The sequence below is a fragment of the Oncorhynchus gorbuscha genome, linkage group LG02 (assembly GCF_021184085.1).
Source record: "Oncorhynchus gorbuscha isolate QuinsamMale2020 ecotype Even-year linkage group LG02, OgorEven_v1.0, whole genome shotgun sequence".
NCBI classification, from domain to species: Eukaryota; Metazoa; Chordata; class Actinopteri; order Salmoniformes; family Salmonidae; genus Oncorhynchus; species Oncorhynchus gorbuscha.
This window is the reverse complement of record NC_060174.1, coordinates 75,145,799-75,171,274: the sequence shown is the minus strand read 5'-3', so window position 1 is coordinate 75,171,274 and position 25,476 is coordinate 75,145,799. Positions and strand designations below refer to the sequence as shown.

At 44.7% G+C, this 25,476-nt stretch overlaps 1 protein-coding gene across 4 annotated transcripts in view; it reads right to left on the bottom strand.

Annotated features, from left to right (window-relative positions):
- Nucleotides 1-25,476, bottom strand: part of LOC124009732 (connector enhancer of kinase suppressor of ras 2-like) — a 55,272-nt gene that overhangs the window by 2,421 nt on the left and 27,375 nt on the right. For 2 of the 4 annotated variants that reach the window (XM_046321858.1, XM_046321866.1), the window contains exons 9-21: nucleotides 25,262-25,408; nucleotides 18,156-18,289; nucleotides 15,891-16,096; nucleotides 15,266-15,355; nucleotides 13,946-14,121; nucleotides 13,752-13,800; nucleotides 13,444-13,622; nucleotides 13,190-13,263; nucleotides 5,433-5,504; nucleotides 5,160-5,227; nucleotides 4,900-5,003; nucleotides 3,109-3,616; nucleotides 94-293 (exon numbers count right to left, since the gene is read on the bottom strand). In XM_046321858.1, the coding sequence (XP_046177814.1) occupies nucleotides 94-293; nucleotides 3,109-3,616; nucleotides 4,900-5,003; nucleotides 5,160-5,227; nucleotides 5,433-5,504; nucleotides 13,190-13,263; nucleotides 13,444-13,622; nucleotides 13,752-13,800; nucleotides 13,946-14,121; nucleotides 15,266-15,355; nucleotides 15,891-16,096; nucleotides 18,156-18,289; nucleotides 25,262-25,408 (2,007 nt within the window). The remainder of the gene's footprint in view (nucleotides 1-93; nucleotides 294-3,108; nucleotides 3,617-4,899; nucleotides 5,004-5,159; nucleotides 5,228-5,432; nucleotides 5,505-13,189; nucleotides 13,264-13,443; nucleotides 13,623-13,751; nucleotides 13,801-13,945; nucleotides 14,122-15,265; nucleotides 15,356-15,890; nucleotides 16,097-18,155; nucleotides 18,290-25,261; nucleotides 25,409-25,476) is intronic. The other 2 variants (XM_046321875.1, XM_046321886.1) reach the window with 1 other exon arrangement.

The window sequence follows — 25,476 nt, the reverse complement described above, 5'->3', positions numbered from 1 at the left end:
GTTCATAGATGACCAGCAAGGTCAAATAATAATCACAGTGGTTATAGAGAGAGGGAGATGGGGAGAGAAAAAAGAGAGGGGGGGGGGTCATACCTTGAGCGCACTTTGTAGGATGCGGAGACGGTGCAGCTTTTCGCTGAGCAGTGGGTCATTGACGCGGCGGACAAAGGAGCGTTTGTACTCAAGGCGGGCGGAGGGCCGGTGGTCTCCCATGGAGGACAGGTTGGCCCTCTCCAGGGCCCGGTACAGGTCCCCCAGAGAGTCCGCCTGGGGACGGCCCTCTCTCTCACGGCCTGAGGAAAAGCAGAGTCACAATACATGGCATTCACCGGCTGGCACCACACTCAGCAAAAAAAACAGCAATATGCATGTGCATCAAGATCTCTCATTCCTGGAAGTTCAGAACAATACTGCATTTCCTCATAGGCAGGCAGAACACACACAGTAAGCTGCTACAGTGGAATGTCCCATGCTATCCTTTACATATACTGCCCTCTTATGGTGCTATTGCCACATAGCTCTTATCTTATCTGGCACCCCTTCAAATGAGTGGATTCGGCTATTTCTGCCACACCCGTTAATGACAGGTGTATAAAATTGAGCACACAGCCATGCAATCTCCGTAGACAAACATTGGTAGTAGAATGGCCTTACTGAAGAGCTCAGTGACTTTCAACATGGCACCATCATAGGACGCCACCTTTCCAACAAGTCAGATTGTCAAGTTTCCAGAGGTGTCAACTGTAAGTGCTGTTATTGTGAAGTAGAAACGTCTATGAGCAACAACGGCTCAACCACAAAGTGGTAGACCACACAAGATCACAGAACGGGACTGCCGAGTGCTGAAGCACGTAGCGCGTAAAAATCATCTGTCCTCGGGTGCGACACTCACTATCGAGTTCCAAACTGCCTCTGGAAGCAACGTGTCATGCGGGTGAATGAGGACCCAAAAGCGACTTGGCGAAAACAGAGTCTTTAATCCAGTAAAGTAAATCTACAATCATAAGACATAATTCCACTCGTAATGACGAGAACAGACTGGAGACTCGATCAAGAACTGCAGGTTGCCTCGGGAAGGCACTTGAACGTAGCAGACTCAGACACCTGCTCACCACGCAGCATCTGAGGGAAACACGACACGACAGGGCGATACACAGACACAGCACGGTGAACAATAGACAAGGATCCGACAGGGCAGAAACGGAAAACAAGGGGAGAAATAGGGACTCTAATCAGGGGGAAAGATAGGGAACAGGTGTGGGAAGACTAAATGATTGATTAGGGGAATAGGAACAGCTGGGAGCAGGAACGGAGCGATAGAGAGAAGAGAGAGAGGGAGGAAGAGAGAAAGAGGGGAACGAACTTAAAAAGACCAGCAGGGGGAAAACGAACAGAGGGAAAAGCAAAATGACAAGACAAAATAAGACAAAACATGACACAACGTCAGCAAAATAACTGTTCGTCGGGAGCTTCAGGAAATGGGTTTTCATAACCGAGCAGCTGCACACAAGCCTAAGATCACCATGTGCAATGCCAAGTGTCAGCTGGAGTGGTGTAAAGCTCGCCGCCATTGGACTCTGGAGCAGTTAAAACAAGTTCTGTGGAGTGATGAATCACGCTTCACAATCTGGCAGTCCAACGGACATATCTGGGTTTGGTGCTAGGATGCTAGGATAACGCGAGATGCCCCAATGCATAGTGACAGCTGTAAAGTTTGGTGGAGGAGGAATAATGGTCTGGGGCTGTTTTTTCATGATTCAGGCTAGGCCCACTACAGCATACAATGACATTCTAGACTATTCTGTGCTTCCAACTTTGTGGCACAAAGCGACAAAGCGAGGTCCACACAGAAATAGTTTGTCGAGATCAGTGTGGAAAAACTTGACTGGCCTGAACAGAGCCCTGACCTCACCCCATCAAACACCTTTGGGATGAACTGGAATGCTGACTGGGAGCCAGACCTAATCACCCAACATCAGTGCCTGACCTCATTAAAGCTCTTGTGTCTGAATGGAAGCAAGTCCCCACAGCAATGTTCCAACATCAAGTTGAATGCCTTCCCAGAAGAGTAGAGGCTGTTGTAGCAGAAAAGGGAGGACGAAGTCCATATTAGTGCCCATGATTCTGGAATGAGATTTTCAACTGGCAGGTGTCCACATACTTTTGACAATGTAGTGTATGTTGACTAAAACTTAACCAAAGGTTTTGTGTCTGGTGGTTGTCATACTATGCTGTGCATTCGCCATACGTGTTTTAGGGGTCAGCAATACGTGTGTTTTGGGGGTCAGTTGTGAAGCTGTGGGGCTGTGTCTCTTGAAGTGTATCATGCAGTATTTGCTGTGTGTTTTTGTGTTAGAGTCTATAGAGGGAGTAGTAGAGACAGTGAGTGATAGAGTGGCAGAGAAATTAGGACAGGAAAAAAGGCCCCTTGGGCATGTTTCTTTGTCCTCTTCAAAATTCAATGTTAACTTGGGCTGAAAGGATTCTCCCTCGCCCCACCTCCCCAAACACTGAGGTGGGGCACAGCGATGTCTCTATCATGTCTGTGTGTGTATGTGTGTGTGTGTGTGTGTGTGTGTGTGTGTGTGTGTGTGTGTGTGTGTGTGTGTGTGTGTGTGTGTGTGTGTGTGTGTGTGTGTGTGTGTGTGTGTGTGTGTGTGTGTGTGTGTGTGTGTGTGTGTGTGTGTGTGTGTGTGTGTGGAAGACATCGAGGAGGGGCCCGGGCTGCCAGGATGAATTAGTGTCAATTAGGACACTAAGATTTCCCCTCACTTTAGAATCGTGTCCTGGAGATCTGTAGGGATGGGGGATGGGGCTGGTCTAAATCTCAGACAATCAGCAATGTCTGTGACACAGACTGTGTCTGAACAATGCCTATAATTAGCAACATCATTCACCATTGGATACCAGGTTATAACCCGATAAGTACTAATTTCCATGTAAGTATATAAAACTATTTTATCCTAGAATGTAACAGGCAGAGAGAGGTTAAGGTCGTTGTCCCATCTCTTTCTTCTCTGTCTCATGGTGCCATGTCTCTCTATCTCATGGTGTCATGGCTGTCACGTCTTTGTCCTGTGTCTCAGTCATGCCTTAGTAATGTCTCACCTGTGTCTCTGGCCAGCTGGTAGTGGTGGTGGTCCCTGTGGTCAGAGGCGCTGGCCGAAGCTGAGAGAATGGCATGGAGCCCACTGTCTCGGGGCAGGGTGAAGCTACGTTGTTTCCCCACAGCCTCTACAGGGACACTGGGGCTGAGTTGCAGGGGCAGTGGGCCATAGTGCTCGTGCAGCAGGCTACGCTGGGCAGGGAGGGTTGACTGGCGGCGGTACTCCACAGACAGACCTCCTCCTCCAGGGGAACATAGTAGGGCCTCCTCCAGGGGCAGGGGCAGTGTCTGCAGGTAGTGGAGCCCCGTGCTGCCCAAGGGCGTCTCAATCAGGTCCTGCCACGAACGCCGTTGGCTGGAGGACTTCTGGCCAGGCGAGATGCCGCCTCCACTGCTGCTGCCCTCCTGTGGCTCGGGGTGGAACTCCTCATGAGAAGAGCGTGACTGGAAGGTCTCAGAGGAGGAAAGGCGGCCGTGTTTGGGCTCCAGGTATGGACTCATCTGGGACACCTACAGATAACCAGACAGAGAGATGTCATGGCATAGCATTGTGTCATGACAATTTGTAAGTCGCTCTGGATAAGAGCGTCTGCTAAATGACTTAAATGTAAATGTAAATGACGTTGGCCTGGGGGTAGGTTTATGACAGTCATAAATACCTCTTCCCCCCTTTTCCCTCTCTCTACCCTACTGATGTGACATTTGAAAACGCCTTGCTTAACATAGAGATTCTGGGAACATCAGAAGGAAATTAACTATATTCTGGTAATCCGACCAATTGTACATATGTGGTGGTACTTCATGAATATGATGTCAATTCGGTTGTCATCTGAGACATTCTCATCAATGATAGGATGACATAAACTCTACATTGGAAAGTCTACACATCAGAGTTATCGGATTCACATGGAATTGTTGTTCAATTTAAATGTTTGAATATAAAATTATTGGTGAAAAGATTAAATGTCATTTTAGCTTCCAAATGAGAGATTTGGGTTTTCATAAGGTTAGGGCTCTGCTCAATCAGTGGCCCGTCCCTGTGAAGAGACATGGGTTTCAAACACACCCTTCTCGCTCCACTATATAAAGCCTTGACGAAAATGTAACCTCCTGTTCCAAGTACGTGAGGTCTGCAGCCTCTGCGTTAAAAGGACTAACATGTCAACTACAGAACTAAGCAAACCTCAGCGTGAGCTTTGGTTGCAAATGGTATGAACTTTGAACTCTTATTCTCTACAGAAGTGATACCTCCTAGCCGTTGAGTTAGCAACAGCAGCTGCAAACGCGGGTTAGGAAAGAACAGACAGAGTATCCCGTCTACCACACAATGACGTTACTACAATGTATTCAATTGCCACCTGGGACATTCTTCAAAGGACTCGGTTGGGCAACACGGCCTTCCATCTACCACCAACCTACCGAAGGGCAGCTCAGAGTAAATATTTATTGCATTTTCCTTTTCCAAATGGGCAGTAATTTAGAATGCATAAGATACTGTATTTACAATAGCACAGCTTCGCCCTTTGTTCCTCAGTCTTCCCGCTCTTTCACTCAATCCCAGATCCTTTTCTTTTGTGTAACCAGCTGTCATATCTGTTCCGCTTGCTAGGGACGTTTTCCTTTATGACGTAATTTGTAATCAAGGAATATTTTTTGTAAAGGGAAGAGACTCAGCTAGAGAGGTATATAATGGCATTGTAACAATAATGTAAATAATAGGAGGATTAGAAAAGAGGGAAGAGTCCAGATTAAAACTATGCACAGAGTAGCTTTTCACAGAAAGAGTGACTTACCGAGGGGGGCCTGGGGTAGGTATCGTAGGGGGGAGGAGGGCTGTCCTGTTTGGGCATGGTTGAAGGCATCTCCATATCCTCATGGTCACTTTCACTCCAGTAGTCTGGTCATGATGACAAGGATGAAGCAGAGAAGAGGACACGTCACCATCAGAAAGAGACAATGTGGGGGGACTTTCTAAAGTAGACCTAGGGCAAACGAAGCAGCTCTTAGCCTCTATTATTGTCAACTATATTAATGTGTATTGACGTATTCTCACCCTGGTCCTGTCGGATCCTCTCCTGCTCCGAGTAACCTGCCACTGCCATGGTCAGACGACTCAGCCACCTGTGAGGGAACAAAATTAATGACCCCATTCCAAATCTCACACACCATTCTGTTATCTCCTGCTGTTTTTGCATCTCACATCAGCTCACCTGGTCATCTGCCTAGCCCTATTTGTCAAAACCGTTCAGTTTTTCTCACCTCCTTGTCTCTGCCTGTCTCCCCCTCCGTGTTAGCTACAGTAATTATGTCTGACAGTGACTCTCACCTGTTCATGTCATCTGCATTGTCTGCTGCAAAGTAGAAACTCTTGATCTTTGGATGGCAGGCCTTGAAAGCACTGGAACACAGAAACATGCGGTCAAGGACAGATTATACCATACGGTAAATAGTGCTGAGCGGTTAGTGCTTTTTGAGGTCGGTTAGGTTCGGTTTCGGTTTGATTATAACAAAAATAATCACGTTTTTTGGTTTCGTTATTTTTTCAATACATTATGAAATACAGCTTTTTAATGGACATTCCAAAGCCAAAAATAGTGGGCATTTAATTGCCAAAACATTTGAAACATTCCATTGTCTCTGTCACGTCTACATTGGGTAGAAATTCAAACCCCCGAGCTGACAAGGTACACATCTGTCGTTCTGCCCCTGAACAGGCAGTTAAACCACTGTTCCTAGGCCGTCATTGAAAATAAGAATTTGTTCTTAATTAACTGACTTGCCTAGTTAAATAAAGGTAAAATAAATAAATAAAATCAATAGAAAAACAGGAAATTACTATGAAATAATAAAATATTTCAGTTATGTGTATCACTTTGTTTTATTTGATGACTTTATTATCTTTCATTTCTTCAAGTCATCTCATCTCTGCTCAGGCACTAGCAGCCAAACCTAACTTTATCTGTGTGCTCCCCATACTGTACTGTCTTTAGTTATCATATTTAGCTAGCCAGCCTAAGTAGCCTATGCTGCAGAACTGTCTGACAAAATCATTTTACTAGTTCTTCAACGTAGATAAGATATACTTTCACGAACTGTCTCTGTCCCTCTCGTCGTTGTGTTGTGAACATTCCTCTCTCATGTGGTCTGTGTTTATCTAACCCAGGGTTGCCAGGTCAAGCAAGAAATGAAGCCCAATGACCACTCTAAACCCATCCAAAAGACCTGAAAACTAGCCTAATTTTTCTATACACAATAAAGCCCTTTTCCATAATGTTATCGAGCCAATTAACCAGTTATGCATTAGGGGGCGCTATTAAAATTTTGGGATGAAAAACGTTCCCGTTTTAAACAAGATATTTTGTCACGAAAAGATGCTTGACTATGCATATAATTGACAGCTTTGGAAAGAAAACACTCTGACGTTTCCAAATCTGCAAAGATATTATCTGTGAGTGCCACAGAACTGATGCTACAGGCGAAACCAAGATTAAATTTCAAACAGGAAATTCCCCAGATTTTGGAGGCGCTTTGTTCCAATGTCTCCTTATATGGCTGTGAATGCTCAAGGAATGGGCCTACACTTTCTGTCGTTTCCCCAAGGTGTCTGCAGCATTGTGACGTATTTGTAGGCATATCATTGGAAGATTGACCATAAGAGACTACATTTACCAGGTGTCCGCTCGATGTCCTCCATCGAAACTATTGCGTAATCTCCAGGCGCGTGCATGTTTCCATTTTGAAGAGAGGAGACACTAAACTGCCACGAGTGACTTATCATCGAATAGATATGTGAAAAACACCTTGAGGATTGATTCTAAACAACGTTTGCCATGTTTCTGTCGATATTATGGAGTTAATTTGGAAAAAAGTTTGCGTTTTAATGACTGAATTTTCAGGGGGTTTTCTCAGCCAAACGTGATGAACAAAACGGAGTGATTTCTCCTACACAAATAATATTTTTGGAAAAACTGAACATTTGCTATCTAACTGAGAGTCTCCTTATTGAAAACATCCGCAGTTCTTCAAAGGTAAATTATTTTATTTGAATGCTTTTCTTGTTTTTGTGAAAATGTTGCCTGCTGAATGCTAGGCTTAATGCTATGCTAGCTATCAATACTCTTACACAAATGCTTGTTTTGCTATGGTTGAAAAGCATATTTTGAAAATCTGAGATGACAGTGTTGTTAACAAAAGGCTAAGCTTGAGAGCCAATATATTTATTTAATTTCATTTGCGATTTTCATGAATAGTTAACTTGCGTTATGGTAATGAGCTTGAGGCTATAATTACACTCCCAGATACGGGTTTTTTTCTTAGCCAAACGTGATGAACAAAATGGAGTGATTTCTCCTACACAAATAATATTTTTGGAAAAACTGAACATTTGCTATCTAACTGAGAGTCTCCTTATTGAAAACATCCGCAGTTCTTCAAAGGTAAGTTATTTTATTTGAATGCTTTTCTTGTTTTTGTGAAAATGTTGCCTGCTGAATGCTAGGCTTAATGCTATGCTAGCTATCAATACTCTTACACAAATGCTTGTTTTGCTATGGTTGAAAAGCATATTTTGAAAATCTGAGATGACAGTGTTGTTAACAAAAGGCTAAGCTTGAGAGCCAATATATTTATTTAACTTCATTTGTGATTTTCATGAATAGTTAACGTTGCTAATGAGCTTGAGGCTATACTTAAGATCCCGGATACGGGATTGCTCGTCGCAACAGGTTAAGAAGGAATATCCTTGTATCTTGTCATGACATTAGAAGCAACATTTGGGTTTCTTCTAAATATTAATTATTTTAGTTTCCATACTATAGTTTCTATACTATGCGTTGTGCATGTAACATGAAAAATTATGAAAGTGTTTTAGTCTTTTAGTTTAGTTTATTTTATTTTATTTTTACAGGGACAGTGCACATTAATCAACGTTTCAGTAAAAGTGCCGGTTTTAGCCAGCCGGCTAATTTTCAACCGCAGTCCCTGGGCAGGTTATTAAAAACAATTACAATATAGACAATAGCACCATAGAACAAGCAAGACATAGCAACATAGGACAAGCAAGACATAGCATACAGACAGAGCAACATAGAACAAAAAGCAGCAAAACAAAATTCATAAAAGCAACAAAGTGTTTCCACACCTCACAAGCTACAGACAACAGACAACATGGAAAGCGGCAACACACAGCTAGGGACCATGTTCACAAATCTGATTGACCTTTAGCCAGGTCTTCAAGCATTTTGTGAAAGTGTGATATGTGGTGCAGTTATGTGTGTCTGATGGCAGTGTATTCCAGACATGGGAAGCTCTCACAGAGAATGTAGATTTACTAAAGGTGCTTTTCCTTAGGGGAACTATACAGTCACCTCTCATGGCAGACCTTGTGGATCTGCTGCCATATGTCTGGGTTTTCTGTTTAACAAAAATATTGAGTGGAGGGGGAGCCAGGCCATTTAGGATCTTGAATACAAGACATGCGTCGGTGTATTGCACAAGATTTTCCCAACTCAAGAGCTCATGCTTTCTTGTGAGGGGTGTGATTTGAGAAGCTATAAGAGATAATTGTTTTCCATGAATTTTGCATAGGGAGTAGTCACCGCCCTGGAGTGAGGTCAGGGAGCATGCTAGCCTGCCGGAACCACCCCTTTCCAGCAAAAGGTATAAATGATGGGTTTAAAAAAACTCACATTGGACCAAAAAAGCATGAAGCTGCAGCTGCGCATTTAAAGTGGTTTGAACTTTGAAACTCAACACGAAGTGGAGACGATAAACTCACCTCCTCACAATCATTGGTACGGGTGATTAGCTGTTCTAAGTCAAGTATTTTTGAAAGCGAATTTAAGTAGGATCATCCTGTTACTCTGCTCAAACCATTGATACAGCTGGCTAGCCTATCTTCAAAGAAGCCTCTTCCAGAGTGAATGGAAGGAAAGTCAACTCTGTAGTTCTGTTCAGGACTACACGACAAGTCACCGGATACCGAACAACTACAAAGAAGGACAACAGTAGAAGACTTGTTGGAACCATTTCGGACAATAGGAGCCTTACAAGCATGCTGCGAAAAGGACCAACGCCCTTTCCAAGGCTGCCCTGTTTACCGAGAGATCCCCGGGATTTCACGTAAATACATTCATGATTTCTTGCTCAAAGTGGGCGGCTGTTCGTGTGCAAAGTATTTGGTTACTATAGGTGAGAGTAGTTTCTGAATGTACCAAATTTTAAGTGTCTCTGTCCCTCTCTCTCTTCCTCTCTTCTTTAACAAGCTTTAACAATGTTGTTGTCATTCCAGTAGAGACTGGTTTTCAGTGTATTACGTCTCCAGTCAATAACCGGTGCAGAGTGTGTATGTTTATCCTGTGTCCTATTTAAGTAGCTAATAAATAAATACATTTGTGTTGTAGTGAATCATAAGTAAGGCTCAGGTTTTTGCAGATGCAATGAGGTTACGACTGTTCAGAATGATGATATGATACGAGGTCATGATTAATAAGTTAACAGTTTATAGATGTGATAGGTAAAGATCTTTTAGAGTTTAATTCGGGAGATGGTAGGAAAATAAAGATTAAATAAAAAAATAAAAACTAGTTAAAGGCACTCTCGTGTTGCCCCAGATCCTAATCAGCTAATTGTTACAAGGTAACAATTAAAGATAATTAGTTAATTTGATGAATAACCACCTTCAGATTAATATTAAAGACAAGTCATGAGAATATGTACAGAAACAGTCAAAAGTCTGGACACACCTACTCATTCAAAGGTTTTTCTTTATATTTACTATCTTATACATTGTAGAATAATAGTGAAGACATCAAAACCATGAAATAACACATATGAAATCATGTAGTAAAAAGTTGTAGTAAAAGGTTTCCAACAGTCTTGAAGGAGTTCCCACATATGCTGGGCACTTGTTGAGTGCTTTTCCTTCACTCTGAGGTCCAACTCATCCCAAACCATCTCAACTGGGTTGAGGTCGCATGATTGTGGAGGCCAGGTCATCTGATGCAGTACTTCATCACTCTTCTTCATCACTCTTCATCATTACTCCAGTGCTAGCCTCCCTACACTGGCTTCCTGTTAAGGCAAGGGCTGATTTCAAGGTTTTACTGCTAACCTACAAAGCATTACATGGGCTTGCTCCTACCTATCTTTCCGATTTGGTCCTGCCATACATACCTACACGTACGCTACGGTCACAAGATGGTCACAAGAGGCAGGCCTCCTAATTGTCCCTAGAATTTCTCATTTCAAACAGCTGGAGGCAGGGCTTTCTCCTATAGAGCTCCATTTTTATGGAATGGTCTGCCTACCCATGTGAGAGAAGCAGACTCGGTCTCAACCTTTAAGTCTTTACTGAAGACCATCTCTTCAGTAGGTCATATGATTGAGTGTACTCTGCCCAGGAGTGTGAAGGTGAAGGGAGAGGCTCTGGAGCAACGAACTGCCCTTGCTGTCTCTGCCTGGCCGGTTCCCCTCTCTCCACTGGGATTCTCTGCCTCCAACCCTATTACAGGGGCTGAGTCACTAGCTTACAGGCGCTCTTCCATTTCCGTCCCTATGAGGGGTGCATCACTTGAGTGGGTTGAGTCACTGACGTGATCTGACGTGATCAACTCTCTTGGGTTGTGCCGTGGAGGAGATCTTTGTGGGCTATACTCGACCTTGTCTCAGGATGGTAAGTTGGTGGTTGAAGATATCCTTCTAGTGGTTTAAGAAGTGAGGGGGACATAATCATATATATTTTTTTATCCAGTCAGGTAAACACTCCAAACAGGATACCCGACCGTTCGGAGGCATCCGCATGGTAAAGCACACCGTTGCTCAGTTTTATATCACATTCTAATTATAAAACAGGGGGGACAAAAATGCTATTTCAGAATGTGGGGGGACATGTCCCCAGTGAAACGTGCACCCCTGGCCTAATCTGACTACTGTTACCATCAATCTAATGCATTCATAATAACACAAGTCTACAACAACAATAAACTGAAGTCATAGGCTATTTATTAAATTGGTTTGCCAGCTCCAGGTAGGCTACACAAGTGACACAAATTGATTTGCAATAACGCCAGTGATATCATCATTTCAACATGTTTATTTTATTAAATGGTAGCCTACAATGGCATATACATTAATAGGCTACTTGATGGCCAACATAGGCAAATGTATAATTCTCCACATTAGCCTAATGTCAGTTTCATTGAGGACTTTTCTCCATAAAAACAACCATGTGAGGGAGTTCTATAACTTGCATTTCAAATCTCGGGCAGCCCTGAGACCCAAGAACTGAGCATGCATAAAGCACTTCGCTTGATACCGTTTTATTTAAGCAGTCAACATTAGAATGCAGCTTAAACCACCTCTGAGCGAATGTATGTAATGCGCTCTAGTGTGCCTAAAGTCATTTTCCAGTACTTTTTCTACATTATTTCTTGATGTGCATTAGTTCTAGTGTAATAATATGTTTTATGGAAAAAAGGGTAAGAAATAGGTGTCTCCATACTGACAATCTAAATAGCCTACCTAGAACTGGGAAAAAGTTGTCCCAATGTGCACGGGTGCTGCTCTCTCTCCTCTCGCTCACATGACACAGCCAATAAATGTAATGCTCTGTCAACACACACACACGCGCACACAACTGTCACGCCCTGACCTTAGCGAGCCGTTTTATTTCTCTATTTGGTCAGGGTGTGATTTGGGGTGGGCATTCTATGTTGTCTATTTCTTTGTTTTGGCCGAGTGTGTTTCTATCATTGTCTCTGATTGGGAATCATACTTAGGCAGCCTTTTGCCCACCTGAGTTTTGTGGGTAGTTATTTTCTGTTTAGTCTCTGTTACCTGACAGAACTGTTCGCTTTCGTTTTGTTACTTTGTTTGAGTGTTTTTTGATAATGAACATCATGAACACTTTTCACGCTGCGCTTTGGTGGACTCCTTCCGACGACAGGCGTGACAGAACTACCCACCAAAGAAGGACCAAGCAGCGTGGTCAAAAGGGCGAGTGGACATGGGAGGAGATCCTGGACGGAAAAGGACCCTAGACGCAGGCTGGGGAGTATCGCTGTCCGAAGGAGGAGATAGAAGCAGCAAAAGCGGAACGGAGGCATTAGGAGGAGTTGGAACAATGAGGCAAGAAGGAGAGGCAGCCCCAAAACATTTTTTTTGTGGGGGGCACACAGGGAGATTGGCAGAGTCAGGATTCAGACCTGAGCCAACTCCTCGTGCTTACCGTGGGGAGTGAGTGACCGGTCAAGCACCATACGCATCCACAGCCCGGTGCGCTCTGTGCAAGCTCCCCGCAGTGGCCGTGCCAGAGTGGGTGCACCTCCACGGTCCAGTGTGTCCTGCGCTGGCTCTATCCTAAAGCACACCGTTGCCTCATTTTGTATCACATTCCAAACATAAAACTGGGGGGGAACAAAAATGCAATTTCAGAATGTGGAGGGACATGCCCCCGTCCACCCGTCCCCAGTGAAAGTTGCGCCCCTGCGTAAAAGTGTATCCATCCAGAGATCTGTATATAATGCCGAGATGTTATTGTCTCCGTCCTAACTATGAGAGTCGTTGTCCCAAGGGCAGGAAGGCAGGCGACATGTTTAAATCCAAAATAAGCCCATAGAAACGCATTGGGTTTATTTTGGACAGATTTTGGCGAGAGTAAAACCTCTCGCTTCGCCTCTTCCCCTCTGATCCATCTCTGTCCAAAAAAGAAAAAACTGCCGCAACGGATTATAGGATTATAGTTAATTACCACGTTTCTGAGCTAAACTAGGTTGAATATTTGCGAACTACATAGTTCTTGACTTGATTTCTGTCTTGAAAGATTTATCTAGAGAAACGTCATGCTGGGCTCACAAAAAACAAACTAAATGGAATACCAGTAATTGAACCGACGTCGGTCAATTAGTTGTTAAATAACAACAAAAAATGAAATGGCGGTTAATCGCTCAGCACTAACTGTAAGTATTCTGGGGCACAAACACAGGTTGCATATACTGAACATATATGCCAAGGTTCACACAGACAAACAGACTACAAGACTCACATATGAATCTATTGTATACAAACACAAATGCATGTACTCACTACTTCCTACGACACTCAGATGCACGATCCATCTTGAATTCTGGGAGACTAACAAAGCCCTCTGCCTTTTCATCCTGAGGGAGGAAAAAACATAATATCATATACTGTTCTGAGTCTGACAAACATTACTTTTCTGAGTTACAAAAAATATAGAGGGATGGTTAACATCTTCACAAGATAATCAAGAGAGGATGCAGAGAGGGAGTCACAGTACAACAAATTAGCAAGTTTGTCAGTATCACTCACACACTCACCTCCTCATTCATGTACCAGTATAGGCAGGTATCTTTCAGGATGAACCAGTATTTCTTCCACTTCTGGGAGAAGTAGCTTTTAGCATCCTTCTTTTTCCACAGCCAGCCCTCACAGTCCCCCCGCCCCAGGTCTTTACATGAGATACGCCTCTTACTGATGGAGGACAAAGAGTCACCAGCTGTAGGAAGGAGAGAGGAGTATCAATGAAACAACTGTATTGGGTGGTCTGCATCAGATTACATGTATGTATGTAGTGTATATTTGAAACTGTACATGCATTGTGGACTGTAGGTTTTGAATAACTCACCTTTACTCTTCTTCCTAGACCTTGAGCGCAGCGAGGATCGTTCAAACATCTACAAAATAACACACAGGAAAATGAGAGATATCAAACCACATTGATCTGTCTCCACTGTGCTCAGACCTCTATATATCTAATCATAATCACAACAAAAAAACACGTCAGTGTTGTCTCAGGGCCCTGGGACCAATGGGACTTACATGGTAGAGGGAGGCGGAGTCAGAGCCAGACGTGGAGACTTCCATCTGGAGGGCTGGGAGGAGGGCGTAGTGGGCGGGGCTGCCCTTGTCACTCTTCTTCCTGCTGCGCCCTGTCAGGTACTCTTCTGGCATGGCCTTGTCCTCACTCTGATTCACATAGCACAGCAGGGAGTTCTCTGCCAGAGCAGGGGAGGTCAACAATTAGATCACTTTGTCTAAGCCATTTGATTATATCGGCCTACTATGTGTACATCATTTCTACCTACTGAATATTCATTGTGCTGTCACTTTGTTACTACAAACTTTAAACAACAGCGAAAAACAAGCCAAAAGCCAATTCTAGAGATTGTGTAATGATTGCTTGGATGAAAAGGGACAGTTGTGTGACTTGTGGACTTAGTCATGTCATTAGTGCCTTGCGGCTACAGCGAGACCCCTGATGAACATCCTCCATCTGACTCTTATAGGCTAGTTTTGGGAGCCATGTCATTGGGGAGTGTAATTTATGTTTTGTGTAATCCTGTGGTGTGTCCAGGCATTCGGCTTTAGGGCTCTGAGGCTTTACTCAGTCTTGTCATTTAGACAAATGCCTAGGCTTCACTCTAACCCCATTATTGTACTGAACCAACAGAGCCATTTCCAAAGGATTGTCATTATTCTGATATTTGCAAAACATCTTCCCCAAAAAATTGAAAGAAATGTTGCCTTTAGGCAATACGTCAAGATACTGCCTCTTGCCAAATATACGGATAAATATAGCACCCTAAATGATGCTGAAAAGCCCAGGGGGAATAAACTGAATTGCTATTGGGAATAAAAACACAACATCACAGTGGCTGCCTCTCAGACTGAACCAAGGCCATTCGCTCTGTTCCTACTCTGGTTGCCACCAGGCCTGGCAGCAACCAATCAAACCAAGCAAATCTTGGGAAGAGCCTGGTTACAGTTGCCAAGGCAACGACATACCTTCAAGACCCAAAAGCAAAGAGAGAGAGAGGCAGAGAGTCACTGAGAGAAATGGGTGAGATTGAAAGAGAAAGAGAGTAGGAGGGTCTAACAAAGATACACAGAAAGAAGAGACCCGGAAAAGAGGGACAGATAGAGAGGAGGATAGCTAATTCAGCATCATATCTATTATGCACTGAGCCCTGCCTGGCTGCTCAGCTTCCTAGTCCCTTGGCTAAGACATCTGAGATGGGGAGGCAGAAAACCCAATTATGAGAGATATCCACCCACTCACCTCTGCTGCTATAGCTCTCTCTTTCTGTCTCCCCTCTCTTTTTATCTCTCCATTTCTCTCCATCCTGGCCTCCCACTCACCTCTCCTGCTCTCTCTCTTCAGCTTGGCCGGGTCTTCATAGTCTCCCACCCAGTTATATTCCACTGGCATTGAGGTGGGCCTAAGCCTGCCTGGAGCACGCAGCACAGATAACACACAACATTACAGACCTACCCAGGAAAATCTAAGAGCTACAAACAGCCTATATTAACAATACAGTGACACAAACATCACAAACACAGCAGGCATTGTATACAGATGTAGGATCATTCATTTTGCTACAACAGGAAAATAATCCTGCAGCAACAGGAAATGTGTATTATTATGTGTATTACAATTAATGAGCATTTTTGTAGGTGTTGATACATTTTTTTTTGTTAGGGCAAATCAAATCTGAAATGTTCAAAGTGAAGATTACAAACTTTAGAAGCATTTTTAAAACAGAAATACACTACACGTTTTCACAGCAACAGAAGAGTGATCAAATCTATAGGAAGTGCACCACCTGCATCTCTCATACAAACACACAGCCTTGGACTGCGTCGTAACATATGTGGGGGACAGACATCCCACATACAAACAAACAGGCTTGGACTGGGTCATATCATACAGTATATGGGGGACTGACATCCCTCATACAAATATGCAGTTTGGACTGGGTCATACCATAAGTGGGGGTGCAGTCCCTGCGGACAGGTGGAGGCCCGTGGTTCTGGTCGTATTCGTAGCAGTACAGAACAGCATCCTCCTCCACCAGAGGGAAACGTCGGCGACACTCCTGGTCCAGGAAGGAGTTGGGGGACTCAGAGCCCTTGGCCACCGGGATGTCAGTTTGGAGGTCGTCGTCACCTGATAGATTTCCCTTGTCGTCTCTGCAGCACAGATCATGGAGAGAGTCTGTTCGCCTATGGAGCATCGACTGCATTGGTAAACTTCAACAAAGTCATATACTACAAGGCAGATAAATCCACCCACAAAAGGGAATAAATTGACTAAATTCACAGAGTGAAGTAATTACACAGGTAAACCACTACACTTTTTCACTGCAGATAATAACATCAAATCAAATCAAATCAAATTGTATTTGTCACATACACATGGTTAGCAGATGTTAATGCGAGTGTAGCGAAATGCTTGTGCTTCTAGTTCCGACAATGCAGTGATAACCAACAAGTAATCTAACTAACAATTCCAAACTACTGTCTTATACACAGTGTAAGGGGATAAGGAATATGTACATAAGGATATATGAATGAGTGATGGTACAGAGCAGCATACAGTAGATGGTATCGAGTACAGTATATACATATGAGATGAGTGTGTAGACAAAGTAAACAAAGTGGCATAGTTAAAGTGGCTAGTGATACATGTGTTACATAAGGATGCAGTCGATGATGTAGAGTACAGTATATACATATGCATATGAGATGAATAATGTAGGGTAAGTAACATTATATAAGGTAGCATTGTTTAAAGTGGCTAGTGATATATTTACATCATTTCCCATCAATTCCCATTATTAAAATGGCTGGAGTTGGGTCAGTGTCAATGACAGTGTGTTGGCAGCAGCCACTCAGTGTTAGTGGTGGCTGTTTAACAGTCTGATGGCCTTGAGATAGAAGCTGTTTTTCAGTCTCTCGGTCCCAGCTTTGATGCACCTGTACTGACCTCGCCTTCTGGATGATAGCGGGGTGAACAGGCAGTGGTTCGTAAAACATAATCAAAGTACATTATACAGTGACTACACTGTGTAATCCATCAGGTAAAGCATACAGTATAAACAGTGACTACACTTGAATCCCTCTGGTAAAACATACAGTATAAACAGTGACTACACTGTGCAATCCCTCTGGTAAAACATACAGTATAAACAGTGACTACACTGTGTAATCCCTCTGGTAAAACATACAGTATAAACAGTGACTACACTTTAATCCCTCTGGTAAAACATACAGTATAAACAGTGACTACACTTTAATCCCTCTGGTAAAACATACAGTATAAACAGTGACTACACTTTAATCCCTCTGGTAAAACATACAGTATAAACAGTGACTACACTGTGTAATCCCTCTGGTAAAACATACAGTATAAACAGTGACTACACTTTAATCCCTCTGGTAAAACATACAGTATAAACAGTGACTACACTGTGTAATCCCTCTGGTAAAACATACAGTATAAACAGTGACTACACTTTAATCCCTCTGGTAAAACATACAGTATAAACAGTGACTACACTTTAATCCCTCTGGTAAAACATACAGTATAAACAGTGACTACACTTCAATCCCTCTGGTAAAACATACAGTATAAACAGTGACTACACTGTGTAATCCATCAGGTAAAGCATACAGTATAAACAGTGACTACACTGTGTAATCCCTCAGGTAAAACATACAGTATAAACAGTGACTACACTGTGCAATCCCTCAGGTAAAACATACAGTATAAACAGTGACTACACTGTGTAATCCCTCTGGTAAATCATACAGTATAAACAGTGACTACACTTTAATCCCTCTGGTAAAATGTACAGTATAAACAGTGACTACACTGTGTAATCCCTCTGGTAAAACATACAGTATATACAGTGACTACACTTTAATCCCTCTGGTAAAACATACAGTATAAACAGTGACTACACTGTGTAATCCATCAGGTAAAGCATACAGTATAAACAGTGACTACACTGTGTAATCTCTCTGGTAAAACATACAGTATAAACAGTGACTACACTTTAATCCCTCTGGTAAAATGTACAGTATAAACAGTGACTACACTGTGTAATCCCTCTGGTAAAACATACAGTATAAACAGTGACTACACTTTAATCCCTCTGGTAAAATGTACAGTATAAACAGTGACTACACTGTGTAATCCCTAAAGTAAGGCACACACTATGTCAAAGTGAGGCAGCTGTGTGTGTACCTGGGGGTGTATGGTTCCTCGGGGGGCGGGGGGATGAAAAGGTCCTGCAGGGCACAGCTGTCCCTCCTGGAAGGGGTGCTCAGGGTACTGGTGGGTGTGGCCACACTGCTGCTGGGGCTCTGAGGGATGATGGGCTGTGAGGAGAGAGAAACCTAATCAGTTGCACAACTGAATGCATTCAACTGAAATGTGTATTCCTTATGTAACCCATCCCCTCTAAATCAGAGAGGTGCGGAGGGATGCCTTAATCGAAATCCACATCTTCGGCGCCTGGGGAACAGTGGGTTAACTGCCTTGCTCAGGGGCAGAATGACAGATTTTTACATTGTCGGCTCTGCGATTCGATAACCTTTCGATTACTGACCCAACGCTCCTACCCACCAGGCTACCTGCACCGGGGAAGAGAGGGTGAGTTTTCTGACATACTGCTGTGATGTGTCGTTTCATAATCAATTCCGATCAATCAAACCTTTAAAGCTTCAATATGTAGGAAATGCTAGTCTTGTTTCTCGATTGGAGAATGGCTAGAGGCAGGGTTAGGGAAGGGAAAATTGATTTGATCCTTTGCATTTGATGAATTATAACGCATAAATCAATAACTGAATCTGGATGTACGATGAAACGAGGAGGAGGAGGGTACAGAGAGGAGAAGAGAGGAGGCAGAAAAGAGGTAAAGGAGAAGGGGGAGGAGATGAGAGGGGATTAGGAGGCGGCAGAGCTCTGACGCGCTCCAGTTGGTCAGGGCCCCAGGGGAAGGGAGGGAAACAGCACTTAGCTCAGCGTGTGACTCAAAGGGGGAGAGGGATAGAGTCACATATGCCCGTATCATCTCCACACATACGCTTCCCTCCACGCACTAGTTCAGATACAACACCGATATGAAATAATTGTTTGGGGTAAAAATATGACAGACAGACACACAGAGACAGACACATTCACAAAACGTCACTGCTTTAACGAGACCCACAAACATGGAATGCACTCTCCTGCTTGCATACTCACCATGCACAATCAGGCACATACTGTGCACATACAGAAGTTCACATGCCCTCTCAGTCATTAACCCACTGAAAACATTTTACATTTACATTTAAGTCATTTAGCAGACGCTCTTATCCAGAGCGACTTACAAATTGGTGCATTCACCTTATGACATCCAGTGGAACAGCCACTTTACAATAGTGCATCTAAATATTTTAAGGGGGGAGGGGGTGAGAAGGATTACTTTATCCTATCCTAAGTATTCCTTAAAGAGGTGGGGTTTCAGGTGTCTCCGGAAGGTGGTGATTGACTCCGCTGTCCTGGCGTCGTGAGGGAGTTTGTTCCACCATTGGGGAGCCAGAGCAGCGAACAGTTTTGACTGGGCTGAGCGGGAACTGTACTTCCTCAGTGGTAGGGAGACGAGCAGGCCAGAGGTGGATGAACGCAGTGCCCTTATTTGGGTGTAGGGCCTGATCAGAGCCTGGAGGTACTGAGGTGCCGTTCCCCTCACAGCTCCGTAGGCAAGCACCATGGTCTTGTAGCGGATGCGAGCTTCAACTGGAAGCCAGTGGAGAGAGCGGAGGAGCGGGGTGACGTGAGAGAACTTGGGAAGGTTGAACACTAGACGGGCTGCGGCGTTCTGGATGAGTTGTAGGGGTTTAATGGCACAGGCAGGGAGCCCAGCCAACAGCGAGTTGCAGTAATCCAGACGGGAGATGACAAGTGCCTGGATTAGGACCTGCGCCGCTTCCTGTGTGAGGCAGGGTCGTACTCTGCGGATGTTGTAGAGCATGAACCTACAGGAACGTGCCACCGTCTTGATGTTAGTTGAGAACGACAGGGTGTTGTCCAGGATCACACCAAGGTTCTTAGCGCTCTGGGAGGAGGACACAATGGAGTTGTCAACCGTGATGGCGAGATCATGGAACGGGCAGTCCTTCCCCGGGAGGAAGAGCAGCTCCGTCTTGCCGAAGTTCAGCTTGAGGTGGTGATCCGTCATCCACACTGATATGTCTGCCAGACATGCAGAGATGCGATTCGCCACCTGGTCATCAGAAGGGGGAAAGGAGAAGATTAATTGTGTGTCGTCTGCATAGCAATGATAGGAGAGACCATGTGAGGTTATGACAGAGCCAAGTGACTTGGTGTATAGCGAGAATAGGAGAGGGCCTAGAACAGAGCCCTGGGGGACACCAGTGGTGAGAGCGCGTGGTGAGGAGACAGATTCTCGCCACGCCACCTGGTAGGAGCGACCTGTCAGGTAGGACGCAATCCAAGCGTGGGCCGCGCCAGAGATGCCCAACTCGGAGAGGGTGGAGAGGAGGATCTGATGGTTCACAGTATCGAAGGCAGCCGATAGGTCTAGAAGGATGAGAGCAGAGGAGAGAGAGTTAGCTTTAGCGGTGCGGAGCGCCTCCGTGATACAGAGAAGAGCAGTCTCAGTTGAATGACTAGTCTTGAAACCTGACTGATTTGGATCAAGCAGGTCATTCTGAGAGAGATAGCGGGAGAGCTGACCAAGGACGGCACGTTCAAGAGTTTTGGAGAGAAAAGAAAGAAGGGATACTGGTCTGTAGTTGTTAACATCGGAGGGATCGAGTGTAGGTTTTTTCAGAAGGGGTGCAACTCTCGCTCTCTTGAAGACGGAAGGGACGTAGCCAGCGGTCAGGGATAAGTTGATGAGCGAGGTGAGGTAAGGGAGAAGGTCTCCGGAAATGGTCTGGAGAAGAGAGGAGGGGATAGGGTCGAGCGGGCAGGTTGTTGGGCGGCCGGCCGTCACAAGACGCGAGATTTCATCTGGAGAGAGAGGGGAGAAAGAGGTCAGAGCACAGGGTAGGGCAGTGTGAGCAGAACCAGCAGTGTCGTTTGACTTAGCAAACGAGGATCGGATGTCGTCGACCTTCTTTTCAAAATGGTTGACGAAGTCATCTGCAGAGAGGGAGGAGGAGGGGGAGGGGGAGGAGGATTCAGGAGGGAGGAGAAGGTGGCAAAGAGCTTCCTAGGGTTAGAGGCAGATGCTTGAAATTTAGAGTGGTAGAAAGTGGTTTTAGCAGCAGAGACAGAGGAGGAAAATGTAGAGAGGAGGGAGCGAAAGGATGCCAGGTCCGCAGGGAGGCGAGTTTTCCTCCATTTCCGCTCGGCTGCCCGGAGCCCTGTTCTGTGAGCTCGCAATGAGTCGTCAAGCCATGGAGCGGGAGGGGAGGACCGAGCCGGCCTGGAAGATAGGGGACATAGAGAGTCAAAGGATGCAGAAAGGGAGGAGAGGAGCGTTGAGGAGGCAGAATCAGGAGATAGGTTGGAGAAGGTTTGAGCAGAGGGAAGAGATGATAGGATGGAAGAGGAGAGAGTAGCGGGGGAGAGAGAGCGAAGGTTGGGACGGCGCGATACCATCCGAGTAGGGGCAGTGTGGGAAGTGTTGGATGAGAGCGAGAGGGAAAAGGATACAAGGTAGTGGTCGGAGACTTGGAGGGGAGTTGCAATGAGGTTAGTGGAAGAACAGCATCTAGTAAAGATGAGGTCGAGCGTATTGCCTGCCTTGTGAGTAGGGGGAAGGTGAGAGGGTGAGGTCAAAAGAGGAGAGGAGTGGAAAGAAGGAGGCAGAGAGGAATGAGTCAAAGGTAGACGTGGGGAGGTTAAAGTCGCCCAGAACTGTGAGAGGTGAGCCGTCCTCAGGAAAGGAGCTTATCAATGCATCAAGCTCATTGATGAACTCTCCGAGGGGACCTGGAGGGCGATAAATGATAAGGATGTTAAGCTTGAAAGGGCTGGTAACTGTGACAGCATGAAATTCAAAGGAGGCGATAGACAGATGGGTAAGGGGAGAAAGAGAGAATGACCACTTGGGAGAGATAAGGATCCCGATGCCACCACCCCGCTGACCAGAAGCTCTCGGGGTGTGCGAGAACACGTGGGCGGACGAAGAGAGAGCAGTAGGAGTAGCAGTGTTATCTGTGGTGATCCATGTTTCTGTCAGTGCCAAGAAGTCGAGGGACTGGAGGGAGGCATAGGCTGAGATGAACTCTGCCTTGTTGGCCGCAGATCGGCAGTTCCAGAGGCTACCGGAGACCTGGAACTCCACGTGGGTCGTGCGCGCTGGGACCACCAGATTAGGGTGGCAGCGGCCACGCGGTGTGGAGCGTTTGTATGGTATGTGCAGAGAGGAGAGAACAGGGATAGACAGACACATAGTTGACAGGCTACAGAAGAGGCTACGCTAATGCAAGGAGATTGGAATGACAAGTGGACTACACGTCTCGAATGTTCAGAAAGTTAAGCTTACGTAGCAAGAATCTTATTGACTAAAATGATTAAAATGATACAATACTGCTGAAGTAGGCTAGCTGGCAGTGGCTGCGTTGTTGACTTTGTAGGCTAGCTGGCAGTGGCTGCGTTGTTGACACTACACTAATCAAGTCGTTCCGTTGAGTGTAATAGTTTATACAGTGCTGCTATTCGGGGGCTAGCTGGCTAGCTAGCAGTGTTGATTACGTTACGTTGCGTTAAAAGAACGACAATAGCTGGCTAGCTAACCTAGAAAATCGCTCTAGACTACACAATTATCTTTGATACACAGACGGCTATGTAGCTAGCTATGTAGCTAGCTACGATCAAACAAATCAAACCGTTGTGCTGTAAAGAAATGAAATGAAAAATGTGATACTACCTGTGGAGCGAAGCGGAATGCGACCGGGTTGTTGAGTGCGGAAGTTCTATTCAGTAGACGTTGGCTAGCTGTTGGCTAGCTAGCAGAGTCTCCTACGTTAAGGACGACAAATAGCTGGCTAGCTAACCTCGGTAAATTAAGATAATCACTCTAAGACTACACGCTCTAAACTACACAATTATCTTGGATACGTAGACAGCAAAGACAACTATGTAGCTAGCTAACACTACACTAATCAAGTCGTTCAGTTGAGTGTAATAGTTTCTACAGTGCTGCTATAGACGGTGGACGTTTGCTAGCTGGCTAGCTGCTGGGCAGATAGCAGTGTAGACTATGTTAGGACACGAAATACGAAGTTGCAATAGAAGTGCTGACTGTTTCACTTTGTTGTCCTCTTTCTTTTCCTTTTTCTTCTGTCCTTCTTTTGTCCTTATTTAGTCTTCCTTTCTTCTGTTAACTAGATATTTTTTGTTGTTATTCTTTGTAAGCTAGCTAGCTTCTTACAGGAGAGTCCCTAGCAACTGCTTAGCAACAAGTAAACAATTCTGCTAGCAATTCAACTAGCTAAGATAACTGTACAATTTTATGAAAAATAGTTAATTTTTCAAAAGCCCGTCTTTTTTGGTTTGTTCCTGGTTTTGTCTTCTATTGAGTCTTGCAGTTTTCTCTTGATTTTTTCGATGAAAAGATAGTGGTATACAGTACATAAATCACCTCTCACTAACACACAGGGCTCTATTTTAACAAACCTAACGCAATGGTAAATCTTGTCACTGGTGGTAGCGCTATAGGTCCTGGGTGTGTCAGAAATACTTTAGTTATTTTCACAGCAGGAATTATGAGCTCATAGGCTGGCGGGGGTGTGAAAGGGCTAGGTTTAGATTAATAAACAATTTGTAGGTGTGACGAGAACTTGGCCACTCACTGGTCAAACAATGTGTTCCATGGCTTAATCATTTAAAAATATATATATTTCACCTTTATTTAACAAGTTCTCATTTACAACTGTGACCTGGCCAAGATAAAGCAAAGCAGTGCAACACAAACAACACAGAGTTACACATGGAATAAACAAACATACAGTCAATAACACAACAGAAAAATCTATATACAGTGTGTGCAAATGTAGTAAGATTAGGGAGGTAAGGCAATAAATAGGCCATAGTGGCGAAACAATTACATTGATTGTGTCGAGGCACAGATCTGGGGAAGGGTACCAAAACATTGATGCAGCATTGAAGGTCCACAAGAACACAGTGGCCTACATTATTTTTAAAAGGAAGAAGTTTGAAACCACTAAGACTCTTCCTAAAGCTGGCCGCCCAGCCAAACTGAGCAATCGGGGGAGATGGGCCTTGGTCAGAGAGGTGACCAAGAACCCAATGGTCACTCTAACAGAGCAACAGAGTTCCTCTGTGGAGATGGGAGAACCTTCCAGAAGGACAACCATCTCTGCAGCACTCCACCAATCAGGCCTTTATGGTAGAGTGGCCAGACGGAAGCCACTCTTCAGTAAACGGCACATGATAGCCCGCTTGGAGTTTGCCAAAAGGCACCTAAAGTACTCTCAAACCATGAGAAACACGGTTCTCTGGTCTGATGAAAACAAGATTGAACTCTTTGGCCTGAATGCCAAGTGTCACGTCTAGAGGAAACCTGGCACCATCCCTACAGTGAAGCATGGTGGTGGCAGCATCATTCTGGGGGGGGGGGGGGTTCCAGCAGCAGGGACTAGTCAGGATCAAGGGATATATGAAAGGAGCAAAGTACAGAGAGATCTTTGATGAAAACCTGCTCCAGAGCACTCAGGACCTCAGACTGGGGTGAGGGTCACCTTCCAACGGGACAACGACCCTAAGAACACAGCCAACACAACGCAGGAGTGGCTTCGAGACAAGTCTCTGAATGTCCTTGAGTGGCCCAGCCAGAGCACGGACTTGAATCCGATCGAACATCTCTGGAGAGACCTGAAAATAGCTGTGCAGCGACGCTCCGCATACAACCTGACAGAGCTAGAGAGGATCTGCAGACAATAATGGGAGAAACTCCCCAAATACAGATGTGCCAAGCTTGTAGCGTCATACCCAAGAAGACTCCAGGCTGTAAACGCTGCCATAGGTGCTTCAACAAAGTACGGGGTAAAGGGTCTGAATGCTTATGTAAATGTAATATTTAATTATTTTTTAATAATATTTTTGGGGGCAAAAATTTCTAATGAACAGTTTTTGATCATTATGGGGTATTGTGTGTAGATTGATGAGGGGGAAAATATATGGGAAATTGGAAATGATTGGAAATGATGCAGACAATTACATTGATAGAAGCCACAATCTGCAATACTAAAGCTGATCTAATTTTTACAATAATAATAATAATAAAGAACCACTATTAAGGGAATAGTTTGTGATTTCACACCCATTCATCAGTTGTGTGGAGGTTGAAAGTGAATGTGTTGTCATACTTGCAGGGCTAAGGGTTTCCATCTCATGTTCTTCAGCAGTGCTGGGGTGGATGTCAGCGTGCTCTGTGGTCGCTTCTTCAGAGTCAGCATAACACCCCCGGGGTCCCCACGCAGAGAATTCACCAAGTTCTTCAACTGCCAGCCCACCTAGCGCCACAAGCCACACACACACACACACACACACACACACACACACACACACACACACACACACA